This window comes from Diadema antillarum, unplaced genomic scaffold (genome assembly GCF_040938485.1).
Source record: "Diadema antillarum isolate AM-2024a unplaced genomic scaffold, OU_Dant_1.0 seq00000744_RagTag, whole genome shotgun sequence".
NCBI classification, from domain to species: Eukaryota; Metazoa; Echinodermata; class Echinoidea; order Diadematoida; family Diadematidae; genus Diadema; species Diadema antillarum.
In genome coordinates, this window is record NW_027271641.1 from 151,466 (window position 1) to 164,559 (window position 13,094).

Consider the following 13,094-nt stretch of genomic DNA (forward strand, 5'->3'; position numbering starts at 1 on the left):
GTATAGTAGGCATTGTATCACGACGAGTTCCTGACCTTGGTATAACCTGGCATGTATTCGACCAATCAGGCTCCAGAATTGAAGACGCGCCCATGGCAAGCCCATTCGCGGAGAATAGTGTTAGCGTTAGAGTTTCACCTGAATGAGGCCCTACACGACGATTTACTCGAAATATACATACTATTTATTTCTGTTACACTTGTGAACGTTGTTTAACGGTGGAAAAAAAGTTGTGTTTTTTTTTAGACGATTAAATTTTGCACAAACCAAATGAAGAAGATCGAGTATTCATTTAATTTAATTTAATTGGTACTGACTTCTTGTGTTAGGCGTGTAACATCCACTCGTTCTGATGTGTAAATAGACTGTATGATGTGTTATTATCAGGGAGGTATTTTCCTGGTGTTATTGTTTGTTTTCCTGTACAGTTAGTCATGCATATCCATACCTATACTATGATTACGTACACAACCCATGTTGAAAGGTTTTTCTTTACAAGGTTGGTGATTGATGGACATGAACATAATACTAAACATCAGCCGTTTACTCATACGGGCTTCGTAGGAAAAGGAGTTTGTGTATTTAGGTGGGTATTGAAAGCAATAATTGGCGGGGGAAGAAGAAGCTTGCGGTCCGAAAAGGTCGTAATCGCTCATCCATCGGTGTGTGTGTGGGGGGGGGGGGGTGGGAGGCGAACAAATAGGGGATTGCGTCTTTGATACCCGAGTATCGATCATAAGAGCACTGAGCAAAAGAGCGCCGCCTTTGTGCCGTCGATATAAAGAGATGACGATCGAATTGTTACACACCATGAGTACCGGTACTTTTGCGAGCAAAGTTGGAACCCAAAGGGTGCATGGTGAATAAAGCTCATTGCATATCATATTGGTGCACTCTGTCATTCGAGGGCGGCTGCGTCACGGACTGTGATCATAAACATGGCAATAGGCCTATACTGCGTGGATCTGTGTGATAACTTTTTGGGTGTCATCGCGAGTAATAAAGGGATAGCAAACAAAATATATCGCTATCAAAGTGGAGTTCTACATGGGTAACAACATGACATTGCCGTCCCCTCACTTTGCGTCCACTTGATTATTGTAGACAAATCGAAGCATCGAATTCCGCGAAGGTCCGGTACGTACCCGTTCATTTTCGGCGAATGGAAGGCGCCAGTTGTAAAGGCGAAACCGCTTCGAATGAGGTGAGATAGATATACGTACGAAATGGATATGCCCACCACATAGGCCCTTGGAATTTTCATGACATGTTTAGGTGTCCAGAAGTATAAGTGTTTGCTTGTTTATGTATTGGATTATCCTTTTCGTTTGTAAAGTGTGTGCATGCGAATGAGTGTGCAGTACGTATGTGTTTCATAGGATGGGTCAAGACTTTGGTGATGTTGTCTTCTCCAACTGGTAGCGGTCAACACCGCAGTGCCTCCCACCCCGCCCCTTTTACGGAAGTCCCTCGTCTGTTGTAAGTTTCAATAAAAGTTCGTCATCGGCAATCGGCACTTTCCGGTCGGTTATCTAACTCACCAGAGTCAAAAGCTACAGTGATCGTTTGCGATTATTCATTGTCCGGCGTACGTCGGCCATCCTCCGTCGTGCGCCGTGTGTAAACTTTTATACATTTTCAGTTTTTCCTTAAAAAACATCACGACATATCTTTCACCAAGCTTGGCGGCTGGGTAGCATCTCGATATGATAGGATCTCAGTTTGTTCTAATGGGCACCAATGCTTCCTGGTCCCCCCCCCCCCCACCCCGCGACGCCAGGGGTCGCGAAAGCCCCCCTAATCAAGAATCTTTCAAGATATTCTTCTCTTCATTAAACAGAAGTGATATTAACTTCGAGAGCTATGAGTAAGTATGCATCGACCAATTACTGTACAGCTTCAAGTTTGCTCATGGCAGATCCGGGGTGCCCCACCCCACCCGGTGCCTGGGAAGGGAAGATCAATTTGGGGCCAATATTCACATTTCCAGCTATTCTTTGAAAAAAAAAACAACACGCCAAACAAACACGACGGATTTTCACCAAACTTGGCAGGTATAACGTCCCTGGGGTGATAGGATCTTATAATTTATTCAAAAGGACGCCATGCCCCCCCCCCCCTCCCCATTGAAATATCTTTGGGAATCTTCTCTTGAACCATGAAGTGATAAGAGCTGAGTTATATGCATATGAGTAAGTACATTGGTAACTGATGCTGAAGTGTCAAATTTGTTCGTGGCGGATCCGGGTGTACCTCCCTTATCCCCCCCCCCCCCCCCTCCTGTGTCTCACACCTTCGTCTTCTCGATAACGCATCGTCAAATATTTTCTACGAACTTGGCATGCAGGCACTATTGCCAATGTGATATTATACAAATATCGACTGCTGCAGAGGGAGATGGTAAAACTATTTGCACCGAGGTGATTTCTCAACAGTGCTATGTCCCGAGACGAAGTCGAGGGACATGGCACTGTTGAGAAATCACCGAGGTCAAATAGTTTTACCATGGCCCGAAATAAAGCAGTCGATATTTGTTTTATATCCCTCTCGAGCATTTTACTAGAGTGATGATGGTTCCCTTTTGGAAAAATGTGCAGGTTTCCTGACGTTAAATCTAACGTTAGGCCGTAGCAGTGGCAGTGCAGCAGCAGTGCGTGCAGCGCGTAGCGAACGGCACCGTTTGTTCCTACACACGAGCTACACTATACAGCGTGCAAAACTCCGAAAGATCAAGCTTTACATGAGGATATAAATAGTAATATCATACATGTACAAATGGACCCCGAAGCTCCCCAAGTTTGATATAGTTCTGCTTGAGTAATAGTCTGCAAGAATAATGTAAGATAAACTTTCGATATTTACTCTGGTGAGTGGTCTCTTACTGGATACAGAAGGGCGTTAATACAACAGGTCATGCATGTATGTATTGATAAGGCTCTTCTGGCCCTTATACATTAGGGTAAAGGATGATTGATCAAATCAATGTCATTATACATGTCAGTTCTGAACCGCTTTCGTTATGGACGACTGAGAGATAGAAATCATTCAAGTGAGTGATATACTGTAGTTCCAAAGTGATCACGTCAGAGTCTTTTGTTACAGCTGTTATAACTGATTATTGCTGTTCCACACAATTGCCCTATAGCACAAGTCTTTGAGCAGTAATGGGTTGGAGCCGGATACGAGCATGGTTTGCGACCGTTGTGTTCACATACAGATATTTGGGTCTCGCAAGGTTGTTAAAGGACAAGTTCACCTTCATAGACATGTGGGTTGAATGAATGCAGCAAAATTAGCTGAACACATCAGTGAGAGTTTGAGTAAAATCGGACAATCCGTTAAAAAGTTATGAATTTTTGAAGTTTCTTCACAGTCACGGCTGGATGAAAAGACTACTATAGCTTGTGATGTCACATGAGTACAACGATATAAAGAAAGAATAAAGAAAATTCAACATATTTCCATTTTTCTCGCATAACAAAAGAACACTCGACTTCTCTCTTTCAGAAGGCGGGGGGAATAATATTACCCTTAACATACGTCAGTAGCAAGTCGAAGAAATGTGCACTTTATTCAAAAAGTAAAGTTTTGTGAAATTCTCTTTTTATTTTCCTTATATAGTTGTACGCATGTGACATCATACACTGTAGTAGTCTTCTCTTCCAGCAGTGACTGCGCAGATACTTAAAATATTCGTAACTTTTGAACGGATTGTCCAATTTTCCTCAAACTTTCACTGATGTGTTCTACTAATATTACTGCATTCTCTCAATCCTTATGTATATGAAGGTGGACTTGTCCTTTAAGAACCAGTTTTTGTTGTTATTGTTTTTGTTCTTGTTTTGTTCTGTTTTTTGTTGTTTGTTGTTGTTTTTTGGCGACGAAGGGCTGTGACGTCACATTTCGGTATACTCTATCGCAATGGAAGGGAACTGCAAGAGTGCGACTCATAATATTGATTTCCAGAGCATAGCAGCGATTTCTTTTTCTTTAATGTATGATAAAGAATTAAAAACACGTTAATTGTGTTTCTCTGCAAGGACCGGCTGCAGGGCAGGTAAAGGGGGGAAACGGGAATTGGCCAGACGATACTACTTTAAAATTCTTAAGACTAGCCTTATCATGCAATTGATATGGATAAGATTGTCGAAAACCTGACACTTAGGAGATCTATATGTCATAATCGAATAAGACAGTGTCTGTTTACTGAAGAAAATAATTGTTCCAAAAACTACATCTTTATCATTATTATTATAGTCGATCTCTCTCTCTCTCTCTTCATACCAGGGATATGTCTAAACTTTCCCAAAAAGCGAAAGCAGTTCAAGTTCTTCAAAAGAATGACCATTCTCTTCTTAAATTATTACAGATCAATACTGCTCGCTTGCCAGTTTGAATCTTGTCCGATGGGTTAGTGTTTAGATGGGAACAAGGAGGTGAACCAGGTGCCTTTTGAAAGGTATTACAAACAACAACAACAACAACAACGGGAAGCTGGTGATGCCGGGTATAGGGGGACGACCCTCGGAAAGACTGTATCTTAATTCGTGTTATGGGTTACAGTTCGTTCTCGTTATTCCGAAGGTTCGCTTTAGTCCGAAAGGAATCGAGGTGGCGACCTGGTGGCGACTCGGTTTTTGCTGGACACGTTGGAGACGAGCCTGGTTTTGAAGCAGTCGCGAGAGAATCGAACATGTCCATGTTTGATTTTTACGGAGATTTTTTTAAAAATGTCTCGGAAACGTCTCCGCGATGTCTCTGCGACGTATATTCTTAGTCGCCGCCAAGTCTCGGAGACTAAGTTTGTCCGCGAGGTCTCCGAGACGTCTCTATACGACCTTGCGGAGACCCATTTGCGACCTGCTCCAGACGTTGCAGAGACGTCTTCGCGACTGAGAAGACGACTCGTAGACGTCGGGGTGACGTCGTAGCGACGTCTCTGCGACTTCCGAGCGAATAAGTTGGCACCTTTCTACCGACGTTTAGGACATCGCCATGGAGTCACCTCCTTCGTGAGAGCACAAGCCATTTTGTGGTCGATATAGGGTCACAGACCCACGAGTCGCGGCTAGTACGGTGATCAGTCTCTATAGTCGCGGCGAAGTTTACTCCAGTGAAATACTGTACTGTGAAATCTTCGTGGAGTTTACTGCGTTCTCACTTACCACCCCTTTTCAAATGAATCTGGCGTTTCCGTTTTGATGTTGTTAAGGTACTATCACAATGGCAGCTCAATCTTAGAAAATTGTCTCTTAGAAAAAGTATCTTAGGAAAAGTTTGTTGACAGAGCTGTATAATGATGATGTTCAACTGCACAAACACACACAAACATACATACACACACACACACACCCTCCCTTCTGCTTTCTATAGTTTGAGAATGAACTATGTTGTGACTATTGATATGTACGAACAATTATCACTGTTGTATATTAATGAACCGTTTATTGAGTTGTGTATTGTGACACCATTTTGTATGTAAAATGATTAATATGCGTAGAGTTCATAGATTTCACATTTTCGACTTCAGCATTCAGAGTTATTTTCTACCCTTAGGTGTTTTTTTTTTTAGATATAGCTTCATATTACACAATATCAGAGACTTTGGTAGAATGTATAACCAAGTAATTTTGACTCGCTTTTTTTTTCTATAATTATTTTATTTCTTTCGCAAACTGGAAGCATTATAAACATGGCTTTTAGCCTGTGTTTACACATCTACCGCCGTCATACTGCAATTATTAGAACATGAACTCAATCATGGAGGTATGTGACATCATAATTATGTGACACCTCCTGGACCACACGATTGCTTTGGTTGACGATGATAGTGACACCCAATCTCCGCACGATATTTTAGCTTCTTTAGCCTCATCGTCACCCCTATTCCATAATTATGCACCATCACCCCCCCCCCTCCCGTTACTACATTGTTGTTTACGACGGGCTGTGTAGCTTGACGGATGGTCGTGTCTATTTTGCCCATAATCCGATCTGTCTTTCTTCCCACACTTTCAAACACGACGCGTTAGATAATTAAGCGTTGCCTCTCACATTTCTAACTCAACCCAGAAAGGTCCCAAATCGCCTCTTATATCATCATTTCACGACAGTGAGGTTGTATTCGCTATGATATCATAATAAGAATTATGGCGCCATGCGCGAAGATGCCTAAAGGCCGTGTCACAGCTTTTCCGGGCAAGCCTTGCGTGCGACTTGCGAAGAACAATTTTTACTACCCGGAGGTCCCCGTTGTCGCTCGGAGGTGCGCACGCAAATCCTTTTTTTTTTTTTTACCCGCAACCATGTTTAGGCCCTGTCACACCTTTCCAGGCAAGCTACGCGGGCTTATTGCGCGTGGTGATTTTCCAGCATACCAGACAATTTCTGAGGGCGGACAAGGATTTGGGCGAGTCAGAGCATGGGTCTTACTTGCTGGACGCGTTCTACTTAAGTTCTTCTTGCGGGTATTCTGTGTGACATGCGTGGGGGCTGACGACTCAGTGAAGGAATTCCTCTGAAGGAATGGCAGAAGTCCCACAGAATGTCATTATCTTGGCCGCATACGGGGACTGCGAAGTACCTGCGTGGGAGTTGCCTGCGAGATGCTGCCGCTAAGGGCCTCCTACTGGCGTTCTGCGTGGACCTCTGCGGCCAATCCCCACTGACTCACCCAGAAAAAAACCCCCAAAGTTTTGGTCATGCTCAAAACTTGGCTGCGGGTAAATCGGACTTGCGTGCGCACCTCCGGGCAACTGTATAGGTATACTGTCAGGTGCGGACCAACTGCTGGGAGGTCCGGGTAGCAAAAAAAAAAAAAAAAAATCCCCGCAAGTCAACCCGCAAGGCTTCCCCAGACACGATGTGACAAGGCCTTGAGCATGCTCAAAACTCATTCCCGGTGAGTCGCTGGGGTTTGCCCGCAGAGGTACACGAATAACACCAGTAGGAGACACTTAGCGGCAGCACCAGGCAACTCCCACGCAGGTACTTCGCAGTCCCCGTATTTTGTTCGTAGCTGAAAATTGATCGGTTTCAAAGCTCTCAGATCACACGGAATACACGCAAGTATAATAGCACGCCTCTGGTAGTAAGATGCAAGTACGGAACTCGCCAACATCCTTGTTCGCCCTCAGAAAATTCTCCTGCGTGCTGGAAAATCCCTATATACTCGCAACAAGCCTGCGTAGCTTACCCGGAAAGGTGTGACAGTGCCTTTAGGTTTAGTTAGGACGGACGTATCGTGCTAACAGGACACGACCTCTACTCCAAAGTGTTTCAAACATACTCGCTTGCGTGTGAGGTGTGGAAAGGTAAACTTTCTCGAAAGCTACTGGCCACTTCCAATGACGTTGCGTTTCCTACGCCATTGAAAGACACGTTTCCATTCCTGTAACTGGCTTTAAACTGTAGACCTGTATCACGACCTGAAGGTATATGTCACACTCAGATAAAAGACGCCAGAGGATTTTTGACTATAATCAAATGAGTCGATCTTCTACTTATTATGTAATAATGGCACATGAACTGACACCCCACTTGTATACCGCTGGGAGAGAAAGCAGGATGAAAGTCCCATAAATTTGATTCGCACGTCTGTAATGCACATACAGATAGCCCTTGGAATAGCGTGGGATGATGATGATGATGATGAAACAGCATTAATATAGCGCCATTTATCTGTAGAAACATTCAAAGGCGCCCAGCTCCCACAAAGTGTCACACATCATTCACAAATGCATTACAGTCGAATTCAACAACTCTTTTTTTGCACAGTATTGAGCAGAAAATACCCGTATTCAATTCATTTTCTTCGGCGCATCCCTTCTCGCGTTTTTTTTTCAGAATGTGACGTTGATTCCCTCGGATGAGACGGAGATACGACAATATCCGATGAAGGAGGTCGCCTTACACAGCGACCGAGACTCGTGCTGGCTGGTCATCAAGGACTTCGTCTACGATGTCACGTCTTTCCTTTCAGAGGTGAATAACTCCGGGCATATCATTATGGACACATAACCTTATGACAGCTATAAATCATGACTATTACGGGTACTCGGTGCCATATTGGTGACAAAGGCCTGTTCGGTTTGGGCGCACTTTTTTGATGTCTGTTTCAAGTTTATGTTTGTTGATTTTGTTTTTGTGTTTTTGCTTTTGTTTCGGGGGGGGGGGGGGGGCTTTAGTATGTCTAAAATGATTTAAGCCCTAACATAGCAATGCACCTGACGCATTGCATAACCCGCTCATCATACCGTCGGCCTCATGCAAAAAGGGCCCTAACAGTGTACAAAGTCTATGGTGTTAAGGCCCTTTTGGCATGAGGCCGATACCTTCTTATATTTTGGAAGCACCCGATCGCAGTTATTGCCAAAATAAGTTACACTGTTTCAAAACCGATAGTAGGGTCTAAATCGAGTGAGCCTGAAATAGCGATAAGCGATTGGCACTGATTGGTGGACTCGGAAGCGGATAAAGACGGAGTTAAAGTCGCCATTCGCTAGGGCTAATAGACCCACATCCTCGCGAGTGCGCACACGCACACGCACACACGCACATCATCGCCACCACTACCACCACCTCTAACAACAACAACAACAACAACAACAACAACAACAGCAACAACAACAACAACAGTAGCAGCAGCAGCAGCAGCAGCAGCAGCAGCAGCAAATACCGGCAACAATATTTAAACTATACACGAGGACACACTGATCCCGTAAAAGGCCGTATTTAGATCGTATATGACCATTGATGACCTGCCGGCTTTCTGACAACACCAAACAGCTCTTGTCATTGATACCATGGACACAAAAAAGAACCCTTTCAAATTCGAGGCCTTGTATTCTTCTCGCTTGCAATCACTGAATTCATAAGTATGGCTGCTCCAAAAGATGATTTATGATAATAAACAGCCCAAGCAAACACCCCATACACGCACAAACAAAAACAACAGAAAACCTGTATAGTGACGTGAAACACGGGTACAGAAATTTGAGGTCGCAAACGAGACAATGCATTAGCAACGTGCAAAAAGGAGCAATAATCCGCCACACAGGTGGAAATGTATACACAACGTAACGAATTCTGCCTCGTGGTCATGCACCTCTGATAGTATTGCGAGATTATAGTGGAAGAATTGTTCATTCACCCTTGGGGTTATTAATCTTCTAAGGAGCTATCGTATTTACCCTCGTGTGCATCATGTGAGACGGTATATAGTAAGGTTGTTAATCACTTTCCCTGTACATGTATTATCTTTTATAGGTGACTCTGTACCGTTTGGGCGATGAGATATGACTATGAGGTTATGTAAGGATTTGTTAAAAATAGAAATAAATGTAGGAAGCAGAAACACAAACAACACTTAACAAAAAACAAACACTCAAAAACTAAAACAGTTTTAATCGCGCCATCTTTGTAAAGGGTAGGATTGAAGTCTTATAGTCTAATTTTGTTTTCTTGTCTCAGTGTATGAAATCGGAAAAAAAAAGTCTTGATGTGAAAGATATGAATATAGGCACTAATACAGCAATAAAAAAGCAAGATATGATTCGAAAAACAAACACACTGTATATTCTTCGAGGGATCTCGAGAAAGGGAGAGAAAGGGGGAGTATTGGGAATCAAATGATAGCGGTGATAAGAAATATATGAAGAGGGAAATTGATGAGATTAACGAGCAGGAGTGAGGAAAATTGTGATTCTTAAATATTAATGTCGTTATGAACTGCTGTTTGGTGTCGGCCAATATAGTTTTAATGTGTCTTGCAGGGAGTTTAGGTGTCACTCCACGCACAATTTCATGTAAATTACCCTTGTCATTATATTCTACGATTTAATGGCATGTGGTGAGAGTATAAGCTTTATACCTTGTCTCTGTCCGGTGGCTTAAATAATGCAATAAACTTCCTATAGCAATGTACGGAAACCAGTAGAGTGTATGATTTGTAGAACATTGTAACCTTTATCAAACAGGGTGAGTTAAAGGGGTGGTATGGTGGAGATGGGAATTGGGCTGTTAACTTTTTGCGAGGTACCAAGAAACCACTTATGAAATAATACTGAGCATACCAATTTAAGAGGAATTCAAAGTTAATAGGATGAACATCGGTTTTTGAATGCTGAAACATCCAAAAACAAAGTAAAATAAAGCGACCCTAATAAAAGGTGGGTCCCACCTTTTATCAGCTTATTAGGATTGGTCTGTTTTGGATATCTCAGCCATTTCAAAACCAATTTTCCTCAAATAAACGTTGAATACCTCTGGGAATTACATGCTCTTCCATATTGCATAAGAGGTTTCTCATTATCTCACCCAAAATTGCTAGAAACCTGACGTTGTATCTCAACCAGGACTATTGCGATCCCTTTAAGATATGCTACAGTCACTATCCAAACTACCAACGTGACCCGCCCTGGTCTTATGCTGGCTTCAGAATCTTCAGTATAAGGAATAGTTACTGGACAGTTATCACACATAGGCCCGAATTCACGGAGGTGGTACAATCTTGTCCATGGTTTAAACCATGGACAAAGACCATAGACAATAGAACGCCAAGTGTCGCATGGAATATTTCGTTACGAAATCAGCCATTTCGTCGACGAAAATAATGATTATTTTGTAACGAAATGACAACATTTCGTAACGAAATGAACACTTCGTCGACGAAATGATAATTTCGTTAACGAAATGGACATTTCGTCGACGAAATGACTGATTTCGTAACGAAATATTCCGTGCGACACTATCTTGGCGCCCCATGGTCTTTGTCCATGGTTTATAAACCATTGACAAGTCGTGAATTCGGGCCAAAGCGAGTGAACTTCATAATTATCCTTTCAAAATTTCTTTTTGCAGCACCCTGGAGGATGGGAGGTGATTATGGAGCGAGGAGGTATGACCCTTCAAAACTTTCCAAACTTGCTGAAACTTTCAACAACTTACTGTGCAATATGGCTGATGCAGTATACATATTTCTTAACATAATGATATTCATGATTGTGGCTTATTTCACGTTATAGCATGATTTGTTTGTTTCTCAAAGCAAATGTGTTCTTTAAAATTTTCAATGACATATTTTGTAAAAGTGTCAAGGTGTTATTCTGTCTTTGATACAGCACCATAATGATCTTTCTGATCAGAAACCTTGCTGCGCGAAGTTTGTAATATTCTTAAAGTGTGATGAAATTCAAGTGCAGAATTATAATGTTTCAACAGCTTAAAAGCCGTGATGTCATGTCACACTCTAGATGGTTCTTAACCTTTTTGTCTTCCACTAAATATAAAAGGGCATATCTCAAGACATACCATGTAAAATTCACGTATAAAGTAAAATAATTAATGTATTCAAAATAGTCGTTTGTTGTGATATTGACTTCAACAGGAACTGACGCTACGTACGCGTTTGAGGGCAAAGGTCACTCAGATGATGCCATTGAATTACTTGGAAAATTCAAGATAGGACAACTAACGAAGGTATGACTTCATATAATTATATACAATGTATTAGTTCCTTTCAGTTTGAACAAAAAAAATATCCTCCGCCCTCCCCGTTCCCTCTGTGATCACAATTATTCTGACGTCAGCTTTGGTAACCACTCTTCTCTGTCTGTCTGTCTGTCTGTCTGTCTGTCTGTCTGTCTGTCTCTCTCTCTCTCTCTCTCTCTCTCTGTCTCTCTGTCTCTCTGTCTGTATCACTCTCTCTTTCTCTCATCGAAAAATCCAACACCTGTTCACACTTATTTTCATTTTACTCGCTTCTCAGTTTATCACTTGAAGTCGTCTTTCACACGCAGTTAGTACTTTAGTACAAGACAACGATTATCATCATCATTTTTTTTTTAGCTGAAGTTGTACAGAGGTCAGCTCTATAGGGAGGACCTCAGCCGATCTGTTACCCGTGTTTTAAACTGCTGGAAAGAACACAGTGTCCCACAGTGTATTAACAGTGTGTTCACATTGTCGACTATGTGAAAACGCTCGAATTTAACAGTGTGAAGTGATTTCACATTGTGGTGCGTTTTTTGTTTTGTTTTTTTTTGTTGTTTTTTTTTTGTTGTTTTTTTTTTGTTTTTTGTTTGGGTTTTTTTTTTACAGAGAGTTCTCATAGTGATGCTTTGTTTCACACTGTAAATTTATGCTTCACAATGTGTTTACAATGGGGCCACAATGTTAAAATGCTTGAATTTAACAATGTGAAGAGATTTCACACTGTGTTCACAATATGTTCACACTGGTAAGACACTGGTTGTTTCCAGCAAGGTATATCTGTGAAACGACGCGTCGTGACGCTGGGAAGTGAACAAGCAAAATGTGTCCAGTTTGTGGGATTTCACGAGTATTTCAATAGCGCCACTATTGAAGATCTTTGATAATAGCAAACTCATAATTTTAGTTCTTGTGGTAAACTCCTCCTGTCACTGCCTGTGCTTTTTCTATCGCTCATTATAAGGAGGTCGAGATTGAAACACTAGCTGCGCCCTGCAATATTCTTTCTGCGGGTACAATCACGATTAGCTTTTTAACTATGGGCTGTGTGTATCTCCTGCATGGTTCACTTAATGTGTTAATAGCCAATGTACTCTCAGACGAGGTTTGCTCCAGCTTATGTTACGTGAACCAGCAATTTGTCGTTATACCATTCCGTGCTATTCCCGGCAATGAATGCAATAATTATCATACCGTTTGATTGTTTCTCTTTTGTTGATTTCGGTACAGAATGACCGACTGGAGAAGGGATGACGTCATTAACGAAATAATTCAAACCTACATGGAGATACGATCGAGCTAGTCAAGGGTTTTCATATCTTCTCATTCATACATTTTGCCCTCACTTTGCAGTTTTCCTTTACGTGTAAGCACAAAAGTTCGAAGTGAAAATTGCTCTTTATCTGTAATAGTATAATAAGTAGCAATATTTATGTTATGAGGGTTGTGTCGCGTATGTAATGCAATTGCTGTATGTGAGATGAACTTTGTTGATACGCCATCATTCAAATGAATTGAAATGTATTTTTACATGTATTTTGTATTTAAGTAAAATTGTAAGTAGAATATCGGGCTATGCCAAGCGTAAAATGGTGGTCGACTCT

At 41.9% G+C, this 13,094-nt stretch overlaps 1 protein-coding gene across 1 annotated transcript; it reads left to right on the plus strand.

Moving 5' to 3' along the window:
• Positions 1–4,730: 4,730 nt before the first annotated feature.
• LOC139738469 (cytochrome b5-like) lies at positions 4,731–12,744 on the plus strand. Its single transcript, XM_071649096.1, has 5 exons — positions 4,731–4,919; positions 7,846–7,983; positions 10,861–10,897; positions 11,387–11,478; positions 12,721–12,744. The coding sequence occupies exons 1-5, from the start codon at positions 4,731–4,733 to the stop codon at positions 12,742–12,744; spliced, it is 480 nt and encodes a 159-aa protein (XP_071505197.1).
• The last annotated feature ends 350 nt before the right edge of the window (positions 12,745–13,094 follow it).

What these genes read in the sequence shown, in the direction of transcription:
- LOC139738469 (XM_071649096.1), top strand. Translation starts at nt 4,731, where the DNA reads ATGTCTCGGAAACGTCTCCGCGATGTCTCTGCGACGTATATTCTTAGT. An exon ending in GACGACTCGTAGACGTCGGG is followed by an intron (nt 4,920 to 7,845) that starts GTGACGTCGTAG and finishes TTTTTTTTTCAG; the next exon opens with AATGTGACGTTGATTCCCTC. An exon ending in GGTGATTATGGAGCGAGGAG is followed by an intron (nt 10,898 to 11,386) that starts GTATGACCCTTC and finishes TGACTTCAACAG; the next exon opens with GAACTGACGCTACGTACGCG.